At 40.7% G+C, this 22,985-nt stretch overlaps 1 protein-coding gene across 4 annotated transcripts in view; it reads right to left on the bottom strand.

Moving 5' to 3' along the window:
* The window catches only part of IFT80 (intraflagellar transport 80), a 90,696-nt gene that overhangs the window by 9,618 nt on the left and 58,093 nt on the right, over positions 1-22,985 (bottom strand). For all 4 annotated transcript variants that reach the window (XM_088479819.1, XM_088479821.1, XM_088479820.1 and 1 more), the window contains exons 9-16: positions 21,791-21,970; positions 21,394-21,512; positions 18,792-18,866; positions 17,675-17,838; positions 12,446-12,510; positions 8,244-8,379; positions 7,236-7,383; positions 33-204 (exon numbers count right to left, since the gene is read on the bottom strand). In XM_088479819.1, the coding sequence (XP_088335945.1) occupies positions 33-204; positions 7,236-7,383; positions 8,244-8,379; positions 12,446-12,510; positions 17,675-17,838; positions 18,792-18,866; positions 21,394-21,512; positions 21,791-21,970 (1,059 nt within the window). The remainder of the gene's footprint in view (positions 1-32; positions 205-7,235; positions 7,384-8,243; positions 8,380-12,445; positions 12,511-17,674; positions 17,839-18,791; positions 18,867-21,393; positions 21,513-21,790; positions 21,971-22,985) is intronic.

The raw sequence follows: 22,985 nt of genomic DNA, 5'->3' as shown, positions 1-22,985 counted from the left end.
ATTGCCTAACAAATTCAATTACAATAGTTTACCTTGACGAAACGACAGAGCCTCACAGCTTCATTCCACTTAGAAGCACTGACATAGTCATGAATAATTGCAGGATACGGGGAGATGTTAGTGTGGACAAGTGAGCCATCACTTCTTCGGATTGTCACTGTGTTCCCAACAAAACTCACAATTTGGGGACATTTACTATACTCGCTGGGAAAAAGAAACCAGATTTCATTAAAGATCAGCATGAATACTATGCATATCTGAATGCAAAGTAGTGTCTGCAAGCAGCACAGAAAATTGCCATTTTTCTGCTCAAAAAAGATTCAGATTATTACTTGTGCTTTTAGTGTTAGAAGACAGAAATGTTCTAATATAAATGCAATCAAGTTTGATATCCCAATCTGCCTAATACATCTGTCAGTACAAAGAGACTGCATATGACCCCACCTAAAGAGGCATGCACAACTCTCAGCTGATGCAAAATGCATTTAGATTTCAAGATAACTTCACCAGCAACTTGTTTTCATGTCATTGAGCATAGAGTCACAACATTATGTTCCAGTGACATTGCCTTCCATTGTTTCTGAGCAATAACCTGTGTTTCAGGCTTGTTGTAGGATATAAACATAGGTGCACTAACCAGGCTATGACCAGCTGACTGTTACCTATTTTTATTCATATAGCCATTTACCAGGAAGAAATATAAGGAGATTCCAAATACACTATGTAGACAAAAGTGATTGGACACCCCTGTGCAAGCGAAATGCATACCATTGCACATGAGTTCCAATTGGCCACTAATGTGGAGGTTTCGACAAGAACACTTGGTAGGGAGGCCCATGCACTTGCAGTTCTATGGAAACAACAAATGTTTTTATCAGGACCACAGTGCCACCTGTCATGTTTCCAGGATAATTCTGGACTGGTATACAAAAAATTCGGTAACCCAGATGGACAGATGGACTGGCCAACTCAGATTCCAGATCTTAACCTCATTGAGAACCTCTGGGACAATTTAGAGTGACGGGTGCATTCTACTCCGACTCGACCTTCTTTAGGTTTCACTGTTGGTCACTGTACTTAAGGTGGAATGGCAAAACATATCGCCTGCTGTTGTCCAGGAACTGTGGACATTTTGCCAAAAAGGATGTCTGCAGAAATCACTGCACATGATGGACCTACAAAGTACTGATGTCAATAAAATCTTGTTGATCCATTTGTTGTCAGTCTCCAATCACTTTTGTCTACATAGTGTATAATGGACTGAAATGTATTCTAGTACAAGGGGTGTGCAATAAGTTTCCGGATGTGGAGTGCGTAGACAGTGTCTGACTGTTTGGTTGTGAACTGTAATCTCTGAACTGGTATACAAGCAGCACTGCACACTAAAGAATTCAGAAGGAACCCAGAGTGACTATGCCCAGTCAGAGAAGGAGATGGGCATCGCATCGGGATCCATTCGCTCTAAACTCCACGAAAAGCTTGGCCTGAGCAAGGTTTCTGCATACTGGGTGCCCCGTCAGCTGACTAGTGAGCAGAAGGAGGCTCCGGTGACTTGGTGCCGCAACATGCGGGCCAGGTTTGATGGTGATCGCTCAAACTCTGTCTGGCAGATCATCAGTGGCGATGAATTCTGGATTTACAGTTTCGACGCCAAGACCCAATAACAGTTGGCCTAGTGGACCCCAGTTGGAGGTGCGCCACCACAAAAGTCCCAATGTGAGCGCATCATGGCCAAGAAGATGGTGGCTGTTTTTGTGGCCAAGACTGGTCAGGTAGCTACCGAACCACTCGCGCAGCAGTGCACCGTCACTGAGCACTGGTGTGCCAACCAATGCCTACAGCAAGTGCTGGAAGCGCTTTTTCTGGCCGTCCAAGAACTTGCACTCATGGAGCCCTTCTCATCACAACAATGCACCTGCCCACAAGTCCAGGACAGTGGTGGATTTTGTGGCCCATGAACGCATTCAGGAGCTTGGTCATCCATCGTACAGTCCAGTCCTGGCCCCCTGCGACTTCTTAGTGTTCCCACAAATCAAGCACAAGATGCGTGGGATTTGATTGAGTCACCGGAAGCTATATTGGAGACTCTCATCTAGCATGTAGAAGACATACCTGCTTCGGACTGGTCCAGCTACTTCACCTAGTAGTTTGAATGCATGCAACTTTGCATAGACTCCTCTGGCAAATAATTTGAAAAGATGAAACGTTCACTTTGTTTGTAAATATAATACTTTTGGTGCATCCGGAAACTTACTGCACACCCCTCGTATGACTGACATATCTCTAAGTATCACACCACACCTCTGTCACCATGGGGGAACATACTGGATAAAAGAATAGGAAGTATATAAAATAAAGTGATATCTTCTCATTAAATGCATCATACAGATGTGTCCTCAATCAAATAGCCTTAATACGTCATGCGGTGAGAGACGCTGAGCAGCACTGAGTGGTATAGCGACTTTTTATTCCTTAAATTTGCATATTATTTGCACTGCAGACGCAGCAAAACACCTAAGACGTGAAAGAGACACTTGGCACAAGGTCCTGACGTGCAGAGCAGGGCTGTTTGGTGCAAGTGCTGCAATAGCGTACGGGGATACATCTGTAGATGTATTTCTAAGGGGCATATTCAATTGGGGGTGAGAATAACAAAAATCCCACACCTGCGAGGTTTTCCTGCAGGTGCGGGATTTTTGCTATTCAATCAGGTGCGGATTTTTTAGATTTTAAGCGCCAGGAGGGTTTTTTCTTGAGCATCTCCAGAGCAAGTCTGAGTTTTCCTAAAATCGTTAATAGGAAAAATCAGCTGGACTTGCTCTGAGACCCCAGCGGCACCCCCACTGAGGACAAATTAAACAATTGGAATTTTCTAATCAGCTTAATTAGTCCTTAATTACTTACCTTCCGCAGCGCTGTCTTCTTCCTCCAGTGTCAGCACCCGGTCCCCTGCAGCAGCGGTGAGTATGTGTGTGCATGAGTGTGTGTGAGTGACCCCCGATGTGTGTGACCCCATCCCTGTAACGGGCAGTGGGTGAACTACATCTCCAAGCAGCCCTTGCTCCTCCCACCAGTCTCTGGTACTCCCAGCAGCCTCCTCCCCAAGATGGAGGGGAGGCCACCGGGAGCCACGAAGACCACCGGGCAGGTAAGTGTAATTTTATTTTTTAGGCGGCGCAGAGTTTTCAGAGCTGAAAACTCTGTGACCACTTTTTTTCATTGGATATCGGAACCGCGCATACCTGCTGTAATCCAAAATTGGGCACGAGGGACGCAAGGTTTCTTACCTTGCGCCAAATTGGATATGCCCCTATGATGCAACAATGCTTACTGTCCAATGCTAAACCACACTGTTTCAACAAGAAGCACAGCCTCGGGCTGTATGCCAGATGAATACAGTGGATCAAATGTACACAGCTTGTGGTAAAGAAACCAAAATAGGTCAGTGTGAAGAAAAATATACTTGTAACATTCTAAATCCAGCAGGTGGTGCAATTCTCCATATGCTTTGCAGTGGAGCAACTCCTTTTGTTAGCAAATAATATGCTGTGGTCATCACTCCCATACTAAGAAATTGCCTTTGAAAAGCCTGTGACGAGCACAGAAGGAAATAGAGACACAGAGATGTCATGTCACCAAATATTACACTATTTCTATGACTGTGGCACTAAGCATAACTGCTTTTTAAAACTAGTTCACAAAAGTACCATAGTTGCAATCACAGCAGCTTTGTCATATGGCTGAGTTCAGGGCTTTCCAGATGCAGCTCTCTCCAGCATAACATTATTGCAGAGCACACAGATTTGTTAGTGCTTTAATGGGAATCATATACAGTGACTTCACCCCCTTGGCTTTTTAGCTTTATTGTTACATTACAACCTGTAATCTTTATTTATGTAATCTGAATTTTATGTGATGTATCTGCACAAAATAGTCTAATTTGGTGAAGTGAAATGAGAAAAATATATATAAAAAAGAATCTTTATAAATAAAATTCTGAAAATTGGCATGTGCATATGTAATCACCCCCTTTGCTATGAAGCCCCTCAAATGTTCTGGTGCAACCAATTACCTTCAGAAGTCACATAATTTGTGAAATTAAATCCACCTATGTGAAAGCTAAGTGTCACATGATCTGTCAGTATGAACGCACCTTTTCTGAAAGGCCCCAGAGGCTGCAACACCACTAAGCAAGAGGCATCACACCATGAAGACCAAGGAGCTCTCCAAACATCTCAGGGACAAAGTTGTTGAGAAGCACAATTCTAGGTTGGGTTATAAAATAATATCCAAATCTTTGATGATCCCCCGAAGCACCATCAAATCCATCATCAAATGGAAAGAACATGGTACCACAACAAACCTTCCAAGAGAGGGACGCCCACAAAAACTCACAGACCGGGCAAGGAGGGCATTAATCAGAGAAGCAGCATAGAGACCATAGGTAACCCTGAAGGAGCTACAGAGTTCCACAGCAGAGACTGGTGTATCTGTGCATGTGACCACAATAAGCCGTACACTCCATAGAGCTGGGCTTTATGGAAGAATGGCCAGAAAAAAAGCCATTACTTAGTGATAAAAATAAGAAGACACGATTTGAGTTTCAAAAAAGGCATGTGAGCGACTCCCAAATGTATGGAGGAAGGAGCTCTGGTCAGATGAGACTAAGAGGGGTATTCAATATGAAAGGTTAACTTCCCTGGCGAAGTTAACGCTTCATATCGGAGTTTTTTTCTGCGTAAAGGTATGGTGCGCGCTCCCGCTTATCCCCGTATTCAATATCAAATTAACGAATACGGGAAACTCCGAAGTTGGATTTGCGTAAAGTTACGAATTTTTCCTTAAAATAATTGGAAGACCCCCCTAAAGTTGTAAAAACATGGGGGAACACTATGGGTACCCCCGTTTTAGCCTTTAATTGAAAGTCGGGGCTTTAAATAACCGCAGCAGGTGTTTTTTTCCCGACATTGAGGAAGTGATGCAGAAGAGCACTTAGGTTATTTTTTTCGTTTTTTTAAGTGGTCCCATCAAATTTGGGGTACATGAAAATGGGTACTAGCATATTTTGATGTCCCTAAAGTAAGTTTTTAAAAATTCTGCATTTGTGCACCTGCCGCTATAATTCTATTCTAGAAAACATCTGCGGCATACTTGCAGAATAGCCCTGAACCTATTTCCTATTGTTTAACAATTTTTTCCCAATTTTTTGTTTGCACCCCAATTTATAAATTAATTTTTTGGGGTGTCCCTATTTTTTTTTAAACTTTTTTTGACACAGTTCTTTTTTAAATGATGTCAATCTCAGGGGTGCAGGCTATTTTTTTTAAGCCTGCACCCCTAAACCCCAAATCTGCACTTTTTTTCAACACCTATTCAATGGTGAAAAGTTATCACCGTTTTTTATCAAAGACTTTTCAAAACTGCGATAAGTCTTTGAAATTGAATACGGTGTAAAACTAAAACAAGTGATATTAACGCAAAAACTTTAAAAAGTGCGATATTAACGCAAAAAACGATGTTATCGCACCCATATTGAATACCCCTATAAAATTGAACTTTCTGGCCACCAAGGAAAACGCTATGTCTGGCGCACACCCAACAAATCCCATCACTCATAGAACGCCATCCCCACAGTGAAACATGGTGGTGGCAGCATCCAGGGGCATAGAGAGCCATGCCGGGCCCCAGTAAAGAGGGGGCGTGGCCTACTCGCGGGAGGCGTGGCCACACCCCCTTGAAAAAATAAAATATTGTTTTGCAGTGGCGCTGTGCGCCGGGGAGGGGGCGTTGTGAGTCCCTCAGCCTGGAGCAAAGCTAGAGGGGGGCGCGATCAGTGTGATCGCTTCCCCCTTCAGACATATGAGATTGCTGTGGCTGCTTCTTAGCAGCCGCAAGCAATCTCCCACTGCAGCGCAGCACACGCTGTGTGCTGGGCTGCTGCAGAGGGAGGGAGGAGGGAGGAAGTGAGGGGGGGCGGCGCCGAACCCGGGCCCCCGACCGGGCCCCCTCTGGGAGCCCGGGTAAACTGTACCCCCCCCCTCCATCTCGGCGCCCCTGGCAGCATCATGCTGTGGGGATGTTTTTCAGCAGCAGGGACTGGGAAACTAATTTGAGTCGATGGTGCTAAATACAGGGATATTCTTGAGCAAAACCTGTTCCAGTCTGCCTGTGATTTGAGACTGGGACGGAGGTTCACCTTCCAGCAGGACAATGACCCGGAGCATACTGCTAAAGCAACACTCGAGTGGTTTAAGGGGAAACATTTAAATGTGTTGGAATGGCCTAGTCAAAGCCCAGATCTCAATCCAATTGAGAATCTGTGGTCAGACTTGAAGATTGCTGTTCACAAGCGGAAACCATCCAACATAAAGGAGCTGGAGCAGTTTTGCCTTGAGGAATGGACAAAAATCCCAGGGGCAAGATGTGGCAAGCTCATAGAGACTTATCCAAAGCGACTTACAGCTGTAATTGCCGCAAACGGTGGCTCGACAAAGTACTGACTTTAGGGGGGTGAATAGTTATGCACGCTGAAGTTTTCTGTTATGTTGTCCTAAATGTTGCTTGATTCACAATGTTCTGTGAATGAAATGATGCACACCTTCAACCAATCCATTTTAATTCCAAGTTGTGAGGCAACAAAACATGAAAACTGCAAAGGGGAGTGAATACTTTTGCAAGGCACTGTAGATTACAAACTGAAGTACTGTAGATAGCTTTTTCAGCAAAGGACAAAAGGCAACAAGAATAACTTTAAAGACTAACTAAACTGGGCAAAATCTAAAAAAAAATAGATAAAATAACACAGTTTAACCATGTTCATATAAAATATTACTTGCTTTCTTTGTTAACTGGATACCCTCACTAATATAATACATCTAACACAGCTCTTGCCCATCCCTAACAACCTAAAATCTACAGTAGCATGTGTGGCCCAGTAATGACAGATAGGGACCATATCAAAAACAAATGACATCATTAATGAGTACGATGAAAATTGAGGTTGGGACAAATTGCAGCCAGCCTGTATGTAACTCTTAATCGCCCCATAGGCTGCAATGAAGAAGTGATCTACTTGTGTGATCAAAGTGAATTATGATTCATCTTTAGCGTGTAAGCCTTTCAAATGCAGACATGGAATTTTTGCAATCTTACAATATGACCATAGATATAGGACAGTAATATAAAAAAGTTAACAGGTTGTTCTTTTAACAGTATTTGTCAATGAAAATACATACCTTCCATCTTTTTCAATAACTGTTTTTGGCAACAATTCTTTATCTACATAAGCTGCATTAGGATAGAACCAGACTGTGAAACGATTGTCCTGAATTCCACACAATATGCTAGATATGTCATTCCAGGCTAAAGTATGAACCATACTACCTATAAAAGAAGCAGAGCAGAAGAAACAAACTGATGACAGACCATACTACTGCTAAGCCAGGCAACAAATACATTGGGAGCCATGTACGTAGAGCACATAAGTGGTACATTCCAGCACGTCTATGCATGTGCAATGGCTACTTTTACAGTCATAAGTGTACATTGGAGCACAGTCCAATTGGTTTAGGTCTAACTGTGTACCAATGTGTCTTTCTCTCAGGATAATGAACCACTGACCCTTAATCTGATAGTAAGGCACACTGGGTCTAGCTTCATTTTCAGGATTATTTAATTAACTAATTTCTTTTCTTTGAATACACTGGATTAAGCTCACAAAAGTAATAGCATTCTAACTTCTTTGCAAATTATGTTACTAAACTATCTATATTATCTATACAGACACACCCATCCTCAGGATGCTCCGGGGGGCTGTAAGGGCAGCGGTGTGCATGTCTGAAGCGATGCAGAAGCCGTGGGAGAACCCGCAGGGAACTGCGCTCTGTGCGGTGGCATCCCTCGCACACTCCTAGTTACGGCCTCAGGAGAACAGGCTTGGTTTAGGCAAGCTGCTGTGTATTCTGGGGGCACATGCTTTCAGTGTCTGTGTCCCGGCAGGGTGATGTGGATCATGTTAAAGGTACGTGAGTGGGAGTTGGCAGACACCAGAAGGTGTTCGTTAGTATGTTGTGTGTGTTTGTGCGCAGCCCTGGTTCCAGTGTTCGGCAGCCCAGTAAGGGCTGGGAGGGGACAGGGCCTCCCGGCATCCCTCTACTTGACTTGCACTAGACACACACCTTCCCTTATTATATAATATATATAGATACATACATACATATACACAGTGATTTATCTAAACATACCAATTTTGACAGCTCTCAGTTCTTTCCCAAACTTCCTAACTGGACTTATGTAGAGATCTCGATTTTTATCAATAAAAGCAACTTTCCTTTCATTTGCCAGTCCTCCTTGGTCCAGAGCAATCTCTACAACTTCAATCTGCAAAGCATTAGGAAAGAACAATCAAAATTGTGCATAAATTATATTTAAACATAACATTAAAGGATGTAGTCATTGTCGTCTATTTTGTTAGGATAAAAGTTTCCACAAGTGTCACTTTTTACAGGTTTAATGTAGGAAACTGCAATAGATATTGTTGTAGCTTTTCTCCCTCAGCTTCAACGACCACAAAGTGATGCCATAACGAGAAACTAATGTGCAAGGCTCTTGCTGAGGCACAGGTATAATAAAGTCTAAAGAAAAGCATTAACTTCAAATTTTAAAAGGACTATTTTTTTTCTAATCGTGACAGTGAGCAAAATTAACCCTCTGTTTCTTGAATAAATCAGTGCAAGCCTATCTTTAATATGTGATATCGGTATTGTTACCGAGTTGGACATATGCCAGTTTGTGAAGTACAAAATACAAAAATTGCTTCTGTGAATGCCTATAAAACAAGTTTGTTCACATCTAACACATGCATCTGCATGGAAGTGGCGAGGTGGCACAGCATAGGGAAACAACAGTCACAGTACAGTAATGGGCTTTTGCATAATTATGAAAACAAATGATACTTGCCAACATTGGCGAGGGAGAGAAAACTATAGCTGGGCGTGTTGGGATTGTAGGTTTTGCCACAAATTTCAGCAATACGTCACTGGAGGCGGAGCCACTATGATGCAATTCGTAGTGAATTGCATTATCAGGCTCCTAGAAATTTGGGAGTCTAAGGGAAATTGATGTATAGTGGGCAAGTATGCAACGGTATAATGGTTAGCATTACTGCCTCACAGCAATGAGGTCATGGGTTCAATTCCCACCCTGGCCCTAACTGTGTGGAGTTTGTATATTCTCCCTGTGCTTGCGTGGGTTTCCTCCGGGTACTCCGGTTTCCTCCCACACTCCAAAAATATACTGGTAGGTTAATTGATTCCCCACAAAAATTAACCTGTGTGTGCGCATGTGGTAGGGAATACAGATTGTAAGCTCCACTGGGGCAGGGACTGATGTGAATGGCCAAATATTCTCTCTGTAAAGCGCTGAGGAATATGTGTGCGCTATATAAATAACTGGTAATAATAATAATAATAATAACAGATGCAGAGATGCCTATATGCTGTCAAAGCACCTTCAAATGCTGGTGCCTAAGGGCTGGAAAACTACACTTGGCTGATGGCAACAGTCACCAGCACTAGCTAACAGCTTTTGATTCCGCTGAAGATGATAGGTGCATTCTTCAATGTCTGTAAGCATATTTTAGTAAGAGAGAGAGAAAAGGAGTTATTTTTGACGTATCGAATGTATGCCTGACACAAACTTAGCGCAGAACTGCATGCATCTTGCGATCGCGTGGTTATTTTGTAAAAAAATTTTAAGTTTAGAATTTGTTCATATGAAATAATATACACAGTAAGAGAAAAGAATATGCACAGACAATACCATGTACCATTAGTCACCAGTAAAATAAGACATCACAGGTCTAACTGAAAATATCCACAGGTGAGTGTAAAAACAAACTTGAATCACAAAGTTACAGGAGTAGTTTGGGAAAAGAGTGAGGTTTGAAAGTAAAGTGTAGCTAAACAAAAATGGATAAGCTTGGCGGCATGGCTACAAATGTTCTATTTTGCACCAACCTAATTTAATTGCCTTACTGCCATGCAAGCATAGTCCACCCAATTTTAAATACAAGTCATGAACAGAACCATACATGCCTACTCTCCTGGAATGTCTGGGAGTCTGCTGAACTTCAGGTAGCTATCAGACTCCCGAGAGAGTAGTCCAGCCTCCCAGATATCCACCTTCCAAGGCAGTGGGCTATATGGGGCTAAATTACATAACTGGCACTGAATTGTGTCATTGTGGCCCCACGCTGCAAAGTATGACATTGTACAACATGGGCGGGTCAGTGACGATGCAATTAAAATGGCACCACACCCTCGCACCTCCCACCTGGTCCTCTGGCATCTCACAGGGAGACCAGATAAAAAATAATCAAGTACGATTAGAACCCAGGCCCAATCTTCAATATTGTAATCAATTTCCAACAGTCCCTTCAAAAGTTCATCACCAATCTCCCAAGTCAATATCTGGAGCGCCACAAATACACAGTCCTAGACCACGTCTCAGCCTCCACCTGTATATTGTGAGCTCTCATCAGCAGGGCCTTCTTTTCTCATGTGCTTTTCCTTCTCTCACTTATACCAATATCTCCTCCCCACTGCGAACAACGGCACCAAACCTTCTGCCGCCCTGCTGCCTATTTGGATATTATGCCTGCTGCTGCAGCAACGTGTATAAACATTGCCCATGCTCTGCAATGTTTTGTACTGTAAAGCTGCATACACACGGTACGATCTGTACCACCAATGACTTGAAAGATATCTTTCAGTGAAGCCATCCTGCCACATCTCTGCACAGGCAAAGTTGACAATGTCGTGCAAGTTGGCCTGCATGTGCGGACGATCATAGATATCATTATTGTTCATGCAGGAACGCGCATCATTGGTCGTTCACTGCATAAAAATGAATATGAACGATATATCGTTGAACGATATCATTATCGTTCATAGAAATCGTACTGTGTGTACGCACCTTAAGTCACTTTTTCTTATTTTGTTTATACTGGTTCTGTTTATGTACACGCTGCAGACTCCTTGTGACGCCATATATAAAGGATATTTACTAATAACAACATACAGTCCTCCATATACAGACGAAAACACAGAGACCTTCACTCGTCCCTTGTGTCATCACTTATCCACTGTTACCCATCATTCACCCTTTATCACTTGTCACTACACTTCACATGATGATGTGCTAAAAAGGAAACTGTAGGCAGATTACTGTAGATGGACATGGCAGCACTTACACAATGCATTTTGCCAATGTGTCCCTGTGGCATTCTACTGTCATGGACATGCAATATATACCCATAGGTACAACCAACCTCATATATTTGATGTTTATACAGATGTGTCCTCATACATCCATCCTTATTACATTATATGGAGTGAGATGCCTGGTGCTACTTAGACACCTCTGCCATGGGTAGCGATTCTCCTGCTTGCGTACTCTTTCCTGAATTTTTTGTCTCAGAAGCATAACAATTTGATATGGTGTAGTAGGTACTTAGCAGTTGCGTAATTAGTAATTTGTGGAACCATAGCAACATATGTAAGGGCCCCATGTACCGCCCAATGGCAAAGAAACTCACATAGAAACATTGGACAGACAAATGAAGACAGGCCCCCTCAGCAGTGGGCACCCGCTGCACTGATGAGTTACACCCATGGTACTTACGACTAGTATAATTGCCACAAAGGAATTTATATAAAGTCGCAGATTAAGACACACACTTTAAGAAAAATGTTGCATGGTGCAGCTAAGTTGCAATGTTGCAAACATGGCTATTTGGTGCAATGTGAGGATAGGTGTATGGGGAAACATGTGCAACACAAATTGTGACTCATTTTCCGCTATTTCACAGTACTGTAGAGATATACATGTTCACATTAGTGGGCTCTCAGAAGAAAAAAATGCAACTACTGCTTTGGCCCTTAGTAACTAGTGTCCAAAATGTACTTCATAATAATGGTGTCATTGTATAGTATAAAACAAATGCAATTTATAATAACAAGAAGTTATTTCATTAACTGGCAATGCTGTTTTGTGCCTGTTATATAAAAAATATGAAAATGACTGAGATCATGTTGCCCTATTAATGTCATTATAACATGCTTAATAGCTTTGTGTGATTCTGTCCCTTAGTCAGCGGCAGAAAATCTCAGCTCCCTATAGATAAGACTGAGAGAAGGCATGTGGCAGCATCATATTGCTCACTGTCCAAGGAATTTAATTCACAACTGTGTGTGGTCCAGCTGGAACAAATCCATGCAGGAGACAAAGCACTAGTTATATAGTAGTTAACCTCTACTTCTGAAAATCATGTCTTGTTTTCATTTATTTTCCTCTCTATCACATATAGTTCAACTACAGCTTACAGTAAAGACAAGAGAAATAGAGAACTAGTTTGGTATAAATACAATAAAACCAGCTACTTTACCTTATGTGTAAAAGGCTTCCCATCTCCCAGTGGCTTCCCCGATACAGCGTCAAACAAATAGATTACTGAAATATAAAAATAAACTAAAGGTCATGGAACTATTCACAAACATATTTTCAATATACATTTTATATTGTTCATGAATGCTTAGTTTTAATGTCTATGGAGAGATTAAATTAGCGGTGAGTTGACCGAAAATTGTTTAACGTGTGTTAAAAACCAGCGTCCTTGACTCTTTGCCATTCACTTAGAATTAGGGATGTGCAGGCTCGGATAGGTTCGAGTTTGCACGTTGAGTTCGGATTTTTCCCTCCAAAAAAACGGAACTCAGAAAGAGGCAAAACGTCATCTTACATGGACGAACATCATCATTCCTGGACAAAAGTCCAGGAATGATGATGTTCGTCCATGTAAGATGACGTTTAGCCTCTTTCTGAGTTCCGTTTTTTTGGAGGGAAAAATCCGAACTCAAAGTGCAAACTCGAACCTATCCGAGCCTGCACATCCCTACTTAGAATGCGTTAACACGGGTCTCAATGGGAGGTAACGCAAATTTTAGTTTCCAGTTCCAGGCTGTGAAAAGTAGCCTTACTTTAATGTAAAAATGACAGGCACAGGCCCTGATTCAGAGCCGGACGCTCTGAAAGAGCGCTCGCTCTGAAATAGGGTTTTTTTTTTTTCTTTTTTGTGCGGCCTCCTGGCCGCTCGCATAGCTGTGGGTGACTACCCACAGCTATTGGTAGCGGCCAGGATGATGGTCACGATGGTCAAGACCATCGCGACCATCGGGGCTTGCGACGAGATCCTTGTGGTAGGGTCTCGTGGCCGCAAGCCCCAGAGAGCTTCTGGCTTTAATAGAGCCGGAAGCTCTCCCACTGACATCACTGGTGATGTACAGAAAAAAAGGAATTTGCCCCCCAGCACACTGCAGCTAAATCAAAAATACTTGAATCCTACATGATAATAGAAATTCAGAGGTATTCGTTACATACATTTGCAAATATATGAATAAGCGCTGGGCCGACGTCAAGGCTCCTCTATACCAGCATCCCTAACATTAAGGGGTTCACATCAGAGAAGCAAGGCACCCCAAAAAATTCCAGCCAAGGACCATCCCCAGGGCATCACACGAAAAGGGGAAAAAAGGTGATGGTGAAGTGGAAAGGATAGATGTGTAAAGATAAATCAATAAGTGTAAATGAAATGTAAAAGAATTCAAATGACAAATAATATACAAACGATTAGAGAAGTGAAAAAATATTCTATGTGAATTAAGTGGTGATGCCATGAGAAAGGTCCAGCCAGAATAATCCCGGGGGCCCCACTCCCAAACGCTCACCCCAAAATAATTATTGCTACATAATAGTAGCACCCACTCTGGGTCATATAATTACAAATTGGTGTACTGCATGATAACAGTACATGTATGAGCTGAGAGCTAACTTACCTTGGAGGTACCCCAAAAAACCTCCACATGGCACTATAAGGATCAGCACCTCCTCCTAATGCTGACTCCCTTCATGCCTCCAAACTGCAAGCAAAAAATATGGTAGTTGCTCAATCAGCTTAATGATATACTACAGGTGCTTGTAAAGGGCAGGGTTTACACTGAACTACAGAAAAAAAGGAATTTGCCCCCAGCACACTGCAGCTAAATCAAAAATACTTGAATCCTACATGATAATAGAAATTCAGAGGTATTCGTTACATACATTTGCGATGTGAACCCCTTAATGTTAGGGACGCTGGTATAGAGGAGCCTTGACGTCGACCCAACGCTTATTCATATATCTGCAAATATATGTAATGAATACCTCTGAATTTCTATTATCATGTAGGATTCAAGTACTTTTGATTTAGCTGCAGTGTGCTGGGGGGCAAATTCCTTTTTTTCTGTAGTTCAGTGTAAACCCCGCCCTTTCAAGCACCTGTAGTATATCATTAAGCTGATTGAGCAACTACCATATTTTTTGATCACTGGTGATGTCACTGGAGATGCCCACATACGGCAGGGTTCGCATGGGAACATCTCCGTTTGTGAAGCCCCCCCCGCCACGCCTACAAAACGGGGCGAGCCGTCAATCAATATCGACAGCCACCCCTTTTGTAGAGAGCCACGGAATGAGAGAATTTCTCTCTCGCTCCGGGGCTTGCGCACGCGCAGTGTGGCAGCTGCATGTGCGCAGAGCACACCATCGACCCGTTCGCGAGCGCTCAAGCTTTTGCGAGCGGGTCTGAATCAGGCCCACAGTGTAGCGCCCTTGGAAAACCCCTCCCAATGAATAATAATGTATTCAGAGGATTTTAAAATATGAAAATGTGGCCAATAAAGACATGTAGAAAGCAAGCAGAAAAATGGGATAAATGATGTGGGACATGTATGCTGAGGTGTTGTATTGATGGGAAAGGGGTTTTGAAATTGCAGATGGGAGTTGCAAGATTTTTTTTTAACAACATTCAAAACTTATATATACACACTTAATAATTACTATAGAGATATTTTATTATTTAAGTATATTTACACAAAAAATATTTTTATTTGCTGGAATACACTTGCTGGTGATCATTTTTCCATCATTTATAAAAGTTCCAAAAACCAAGCATTTGGCACCATTTAACTGCCTGCAATACATTGCTTATGGCCACTAATTGCCCCCTACATTGGCCTACTATCTTATTTGCAGCTTCTTTGGGGGGATTTCGGATAATTACCCCACTCTTTCTTGTACTTCACATAGGTCACATATTGCAGAATTAACATGAGACATCCACGACTTGCCAATAAACTGACTTGCGCAGGTATCAGGGTCAGGCTTTATGAAATTACCCACAAAATGCTCTTAATGTTAATGCGCAAGCATAGCGCACGGAACCTGCAGCAAATCGAATCTCCCTCTTTGCTTGATAAAGTCAGATCAGTCATTTATGATCATACACATCTAGAACACTTCTTTTCTGATGGCCAAAATGCATCTTTATAATCTCACACTTTACATATACTTATAAGGAAACAAAACTCAGGATAGCAACGTGTAAGGAGGCATTTTGTGAACTCTGAATATCTGGCGAGTTTCAAGCACTGTTGCCTTTAGTAAATCTTGCCTTTTACAAAACCCCCAAAATAATCACTGAAAAACTTTGCTCACACCACACTTTAGTAAATGGTTGGTTAGTCTCAATGTCTTTTTAGTAAATAAAGTACAATGATTTGATACTGACAGAGTGGTGATCTTATTGTATAAGATCACCTACCTCTGTCTGACCATTCTGTCTCCTCTCAAGGTTCCACTTCTCCTCCACCTCCTCTACCAGTAAGTGTCCCCCAAGGTTCTGTTCTCGGATCTCTTCTTTTAGCTCTTTATACATTCTCTTTAGGAGAGCTCACTAGCTCCTTTGGTCTCCAAAATCATCTCTATGCTGATGACACTCAGATCTACCCTCCTGACCTTTCCCCCTCTCTCTAGCTGTCTCTCTGCTATTTCCTCCAGGATGTCCCAGCGCTTTCTTAAACTTAATATATCTAAGACTGTACTGATGATCTTCCCACTCTCCCCAATAACCTCACTCCTAAATTTCATTATCTATTGACAGCACCACTATCTACTCTAGCCAGCAAGTGCGCAGTCTTGTATTTATTCTTGACTCCTCCCTCTATTTCAAACCACACATTCAGTACCTTACGCGGTCCTGCTGTTTTCATCTCAAAACTATCTCCTGCCCATCTTTATGTCCAAAAGCACAGTATCGGCTTCCCCTCTCCTAGAAGCCCTTCGCTGCCTCTCCTTCCCCTTCAGTCACAGGAACTGGTAGTCTCTTCAGTTGTTTAAATGGGTATGTAATTTACCTTAATGTATAAATTATGCTATTAGATACAGTATAAGTTATTAATGAGAAACATCAATAATAGAAATTATTTTAAATTATAACTCATTGTAGTGGTATCAGTTCACGAGAAAAAGTTAAAAAAGTTACAATTGAAGTACACCCTAAATTATATTTTGCCATGTTGATTAGGAGAGAGAACTACCAAACACTGCCTGTCTTAAACAGTCTTAACTCGGACAATGATTGTGAAGTTAGCCTGCTGCTATATTTTTGTAAAAGTCTATCCCACATTGAAAGTCGCAGAGTTGAATCAATACGTAAACTACCATTTTTGCAGGTAGCCATGTATGCAAGACACTGACAGTGTTACAAAACTTTCACATAGTAAATAAATGACTTTATTATAAATATGTTTGATTTCTACATATGGATGATGTACTGTATATTCACCATCCAGAGAGAAAAGAAATGAGTAATGTCTATATAGAATATTAGTGTCACAAAATTACAAAATTTTATCAGTCCAATATTCTTCTTCTTACGCTCATAAACATGAAAATAAGCAATAACAAACTGTGTAATAATTCCTTTCATATATGAAAAAGAGTAATGCAGCCCGAATGTGTATCTATAATTATGGTGATGGGTGCCACTCCCAAGATTATTGGAGGGTAACATGTGCCATACGCACTTTAAAGCAAGTGCAAAAGCATCTATAAAGGTATATTTAGCTTCTCCTCCGTATCTTATATCTCGTTGATAATTGGGTACCAACAGTTTGTCGTCAGACAAAGTTGTTGATGAAAGGTGTTAGGGCGTGGCTTAGTGATCCCCTGTGACTAGCGTGGTCCAACATGCTGCACCTTGTAACTACTGGTGAGCATCGTGGATGGTGGACTCGAGTCTATTCTGGAGCAGGTGGTGAGCTGTATTGCCAATGAAGTTTTTGTTTTGACACATGTGGAAACCAGCCCACACCGTTTTATACTTGGTACCAGTACACCTTTAGCCAAGTGTCCTTTTAATGGTTTTATGCCATTAAAACATTTATGCACTATGGAGCGCCCCCTTTCTTTTTCTAGTGATATATACCTGTGGGATTGCGGGTTTTCTGTAGAAAGGGGAGCTGCGGTCCTTATATATTCAATTAGACTCTGGTGTTTTTTAAAGGAATTTGTGGCTATTTAATGCCAGCTGGTGTTGGACACATATATGACTGAAGACGCACACCACTATACGTATTTATACTTATTGATATTAATCGTTCTCCGATTCCTCAGTGATACAGCATTACATATATTTCAGGTGTCATAATGCTTTTCTAGAGAGCATTAAATAAAAGTGAGATGGATACAGGCTGTTTCAGAACTGGGCACTATGCAGTAAAATACATACATAACTTACATTTTTCATCTGTTTTGTCGTTTATAGCAATGGTATCATTGCTCAAAGACACAGTCTGTGCATTGAGAATATCTGTTCTCATAGCAGGAACCTTCGGAGAGGAGATGAGACGACCTTCATAGGAGTATAAAAACAAACTACCACCATCCACCAGGAGGAAATGCCTGCAAGAAAATAAGGAAGGAAGTGACCAAAGAGCAGGTACATTATAGTCAACAACTTGTACTTCTTCAAAGACAGCTCAGCAAACACAGCAGTCATTCTATGTGTGCTATACACCAGCTACCAATGCTTCTTTCCGGAGTTTGACAGAAATGAAGAGGGGCCTGTTCTAGTGCTAGCATGGTGCATTTATGCTGAACACAGATTTTTACTTTTAAAATGCAGACAGATTTCTGGATTACTTCATTATTAAATTGTTACAGAGCTGTTGCAGTGCTTTGTAAGCACCACACGCTGCAGCCTTTAAGAAGGGAAGTAATCCAGTCCTCTAATTCACTAGAGCAGGGAGGAGGAATGCAGAATGGAATGTGGTTCATTTGTTAACAAACACAGAGCATATGGCTTATTGGAAAGAGATGCCATAACACAGGGCTTCTAATTCAAATTAGCCATGTGTATGCAGAAGTATTTGACACTTGCTACTCTAACACACGTTTAACCACTTCAGTGCATCAAGAGGACGTTGCTTTACAAACTAACAATTAATCAAGGGATGTACATACACATATATATATATATATATATATATATATATAAATGGTTAATATTTTTATCCACATAAAGAGACACATTATACATACACCATAATGTCACCATACTAAATGTTAATTTAGATGTTTATGTTAAAGAGCATTTTACATTTCAAAAGTATTAAAAACTACCAACATCATGTCCGCTATTTACGTCACATCAAATTACTTCATTTATTTTATTGGAAAGTATGACAACCTATTTTATTTTTAAAACATATTCCCAAAGTAACATTACGTGAAAATAATCTTATAAATGTTTTTATTGCCGTATTGCTGAAACACAACATATAGAAAGAAATATATTAAGCTGCGGTTATGTATGCTGTGGAATTGACAAAAAAGATACATAGATTATTCTATACCTTTCACATTGCAAGATCAAGCTCACGGTTCCTTCCTTGAGGTCAAAAATGAGTGGTGTGTTCCAGTTCTTTATGCTGAGAAAGAACTGGTTGTTGAATAACAAATATATAAACAGTTCATAAAAAATGCACAGTGTATGCAACATATTGAATATACAAGATACAAAAAAACCATAAAAATAAAATAACAATAAAACGTTTTCTTCTAACAGAGAGTTTGGTATAATCTTGCATATACACTGTACTTAATTGATAATCGGGTATCTGCGATCAGCAGTGCACAGCTGAATCAGGCCCCATGTTCAAATATCATATTAACAGTACTATACTTCCGCAATTGGAGAAATGTGTTACACTATAAAGTAAGCTCTTGTGGGAATTTAATTACAGGTATCTATGCTGCTGATCAAATGTAATACTCCATGCTGGCAATTTTTTCCACTGAACTGTTGTAATTTAATGTTAATTTGTTATTTTTTTTAAAGATGAAAATATTTTTATCATAAAAGCAAGCCTATTATACATTTATATTTTCAAATATATTAAGTTATTATCCCCTGTATAAGTACAACTAGTAACTGAGTCTAGGGACATTTTGCCAGGCGGAAAGTTTCCGGCGTATTCAATTCTTGCGACTTTTCGCCGGTGCGGAAAGTCAATACTATTTACCCGGCGAATAAGTTTTGCCTCTGAATAGCTGGCTGAAAAAGTGCAGAATTGCGGTTTTGGGGTGCAGTGGTGCAGAAACCACTCTGCACCCTTTGGACACCCCCCCCCCCCCCAAAGGATTAAACTGCGTAAAAAAAAATGGAAACAAAATTAGGAACACCCCGAAAAAATTACTTTGAAAATGGGGGCGAAAAAGTTAAAAGTGGGGGTACAAATATAAAAACTAGCTAAATACTCTTTTAGGGGGGTCTGCATGTATGGGGGAGGTGTTTTTTTGATTGCAGATGCTTGCTGAAGGTGCGTTTTTTGCAACACTAGAAACTTTGCTTTAGTGATTTTAAACCATGCTTGGACCCATTTTCATGTACCCCAAATTTCACAGGACTACTTATTTACACCAAAAAATATTGCTTAATGCTATTCTTCACCACTTGTGCAAAGACGCTAATTAGAGCCAATTGACAGCACTTAAGAACCCCTTCAGTAGGGCTATTTGGGGGCATGTACAAGTAATGCCCCCAGGTAAGCCTGATATTTCGACAGCACTTTGCCTGTTTGAGTTTCATCGGGATGCGTTTTCGCGTCCTTTGGAATTGAATACGGCGAATAGCAGGAGTACGTGCGATACTTTTTCGTATGCTAAACTGGCAATGTAGGCGAAAGTACGGCATGCGAAAAAGTATCGTAGGTGCGAAAACAATTCAATAGGGCCCATAGAGTAATAACACAAATAAAAGGCAAATATAGCCATTTCCATGCTATTACGTATCACCGGCATGCAATATGAATTGTGGCTTCAATCGACGTAGCTTGAAAAATTCTTATAGATTCTAAACAGGATGTAGTAGGATAAAAGTAATTCAAACTCAACACAGAGCATTTACATAGTTATAGTTAGCCTATAAAAGCACCACACTATTTATAAAGAAGGCTATTGTTTTGCGCACTCCTTAGCCTACCACGCCACATTACTTTGCATATGAATTCTAATATTGACTATTATAGGTCTATGGCTAGCACTATGGGATAAAAGTGAATTATTCCATCACAATTTATTCACACACTTTAGGAAGAGCATTTCCATTATAGCATACTCCTTCCTCCCTGTCTTCCCCATCTGTGTTGTGCCTGTTTGTCTGCCTCTCCCCATTAGAATGTAAGCTCTCACGAGCAGGGATCTCTACCCTCCTTGCATCTCCTTACTTATACCTTCATCTACTCCTTACTTTCCACTAAGGCACCTAAAACTTGGTTGCTTAAGCCCTGTTGCTTATTCAAGTGTTATGATTGCTTATGCAGCAATGTATATAAATCTTGTCCTGCATTGTATTGTACTGTAAGTCACTGTTTTGTGTTTTCGCTTATGTACTTTGTAAGGAGCTGCGGAACCCTTGTGGCACCATCTAAATAAAGGATAATAATTATAATAATTATTATTAATAAAACATGTTGATAGTAGTTTGCTTAAATGGAAGCATTGGGCACAGTTCAGAGTGACTATTGTCTTCCCACAAGACACACTGTAGTTACATATGGCATTACAGACTTACAAACGGGAAGAAAAAAAAAGCCTGCAGCTGTTCCCAAATGTGTTGCTCCCAACCATCTAATTGGGGCCCAGATCATGAACTCAAAACAAAGGGGCTGGAGGCCGCCCTTTCACTTTGTAAACTAGGTGACCACACTTAAAACAGAAAGCTACAAAAACAATTACTTGAAAGGTTTTTGTTGGAGCTAGTCCAGATGTTTTGATTCTTTAACTTCTCTCAGAGGCAGAATAGATTAGCAGCAACAGTACCACCTGCTTCCTATGACAGTATTTCAACAAAGGACACAAGCTTGGTATAGCGTCAGTTTAACAGACCTTTGTCTCACACATGATTGAAAAGCTATGAATCAGAGGAAACATTTCACAGACAGGCAACCTACTTACCTAAATACATAACACTGAAGAGAGGTAGAAACAACTAGATGCCCAAACTTCAAAGATGCCTTAATGACTCGGTCACGGAATTCTAGCAAATCTACAGCATCGTTAATTACATTGCGGACCTAGAAGAACAGAGAACGTGTAAGGCTCCGGTCCTACTCGGACAGATCGCAATATTTTTACAACCGCCACACATTATGCAGTGGTGAAATCCAATAATATTAAAAAGTACAGTATTAACCCCTAAAGACCTGAAATTGTGCAATTCATAAAAAATAATCACAGTCCTGTATCTTCCACAGTATACAGTATTTCACGGGGGAAGAAAAAAAATCACAAATAATTTGATAAGCATATGTGCAAAAATAGCATGATAATTAGGTATGAACGTAAATATAACCTGCATAGCACGTCTTTTGATCAAAGTTACTTCAAAATTCTTCCATTCCCAATGTTGTTCAATAACATGAGCAAAGATAACATGACCGTTTCCACAAGCCCCAGCAATCTGCGTGCCATCTACAGACCAAGCAATGCTGAAGATGCTGCCAGTATTCGGTTTCTCCAAGGCATAGGACCACTGAAAGATTAAAAAGGTTTCATTTTAAAACCTGCCTGTGGAATACCCATCATACGGACACATTTTACAGCCTTTTCCTAGAAACAGAGTGGGTGATGTAGACGTACATTCTGCCCATGACTAAGCACACCTGAAACAGCTGGATCTCACACAACAGAAGTAGTGGCAGAGGTCAAGGCCGCTCCACTGAATATGAATAGATGACGACATTGCGAGTGCTTCAATTCTGCTAGAGACATTAGCAATATATGCAGGGCTATTAAGATTGATCAGAAGAAAGACAAGTCAAGCTTAGCAAATAGAGCTCAGATGCAAAGCTAATTAAAACACTCATTAATCAAAAACTGAAAAGGAACTTTATTCAATAACTACCATGACAAAAAAGCCATCTGTTTAAGACAAGATCTGTCCAAACACAAAATGCAGGATATATCATTTTGTGCTTTAGGGAAAAATATTTAATGCATTTGCCATATTTAGCACTATAATTTCTTTTACAGTACGTATGAACCCACAAAATATCAAGCTCCTGGGAAGCTTGTCAACTGTTAACATATAAATATAATGAGGGTAGACTAGTGTACATATAGGACTTGCTTGAAATACTGCTAGACAATTTATTTTATTAAGACACAGTAATAAGAGGAATCACTTAATATTCTGTAAAAAAAATATATATATATGCAGAAGCAATGTGGATCACAGCAGAACAAAACATTTAGTGCCCAAAAGCACCAACTGCATTTAGTGTACACATGACCTTAGTCAAATCATAAAATTGCTCTAGAAATGCATGTTTATGTACGGTGGATTACAAGCTTAGGACAGGTCATGACAGTGGGAACCAAGATGAATCTGGTCTGTAATAAATAAAAAAATTTCAGAAAAAAAAAAATTAAGTATTTGGTCTCACGCTGTAATAAACAAATGGAGGAAAGTTTGGGTTAGAGATTTCGGATTCTTCTTCAGTGTGTTGAAAGTATTGGTGATACAAATAGAACGTAAAGTACCCTGA

This window comes from Taudactylus pleione, unplaced genomic scaffold (assembly GCF_031769625.1).
Source record: "Taudactylus pleione unplaced genomic scaffold, aTauple2 ptg000246l, whole genome shotgun sequence".
Lineage (NCBI taxonomy): Eukaryota > Metazoa > Chordata > Amphibia > Anura > Myobatrachidae > Taudactylus > Taudactylus pleione.
This window is presented reverse-complemented; position numbering and strand designations above follow the sequence as displayed.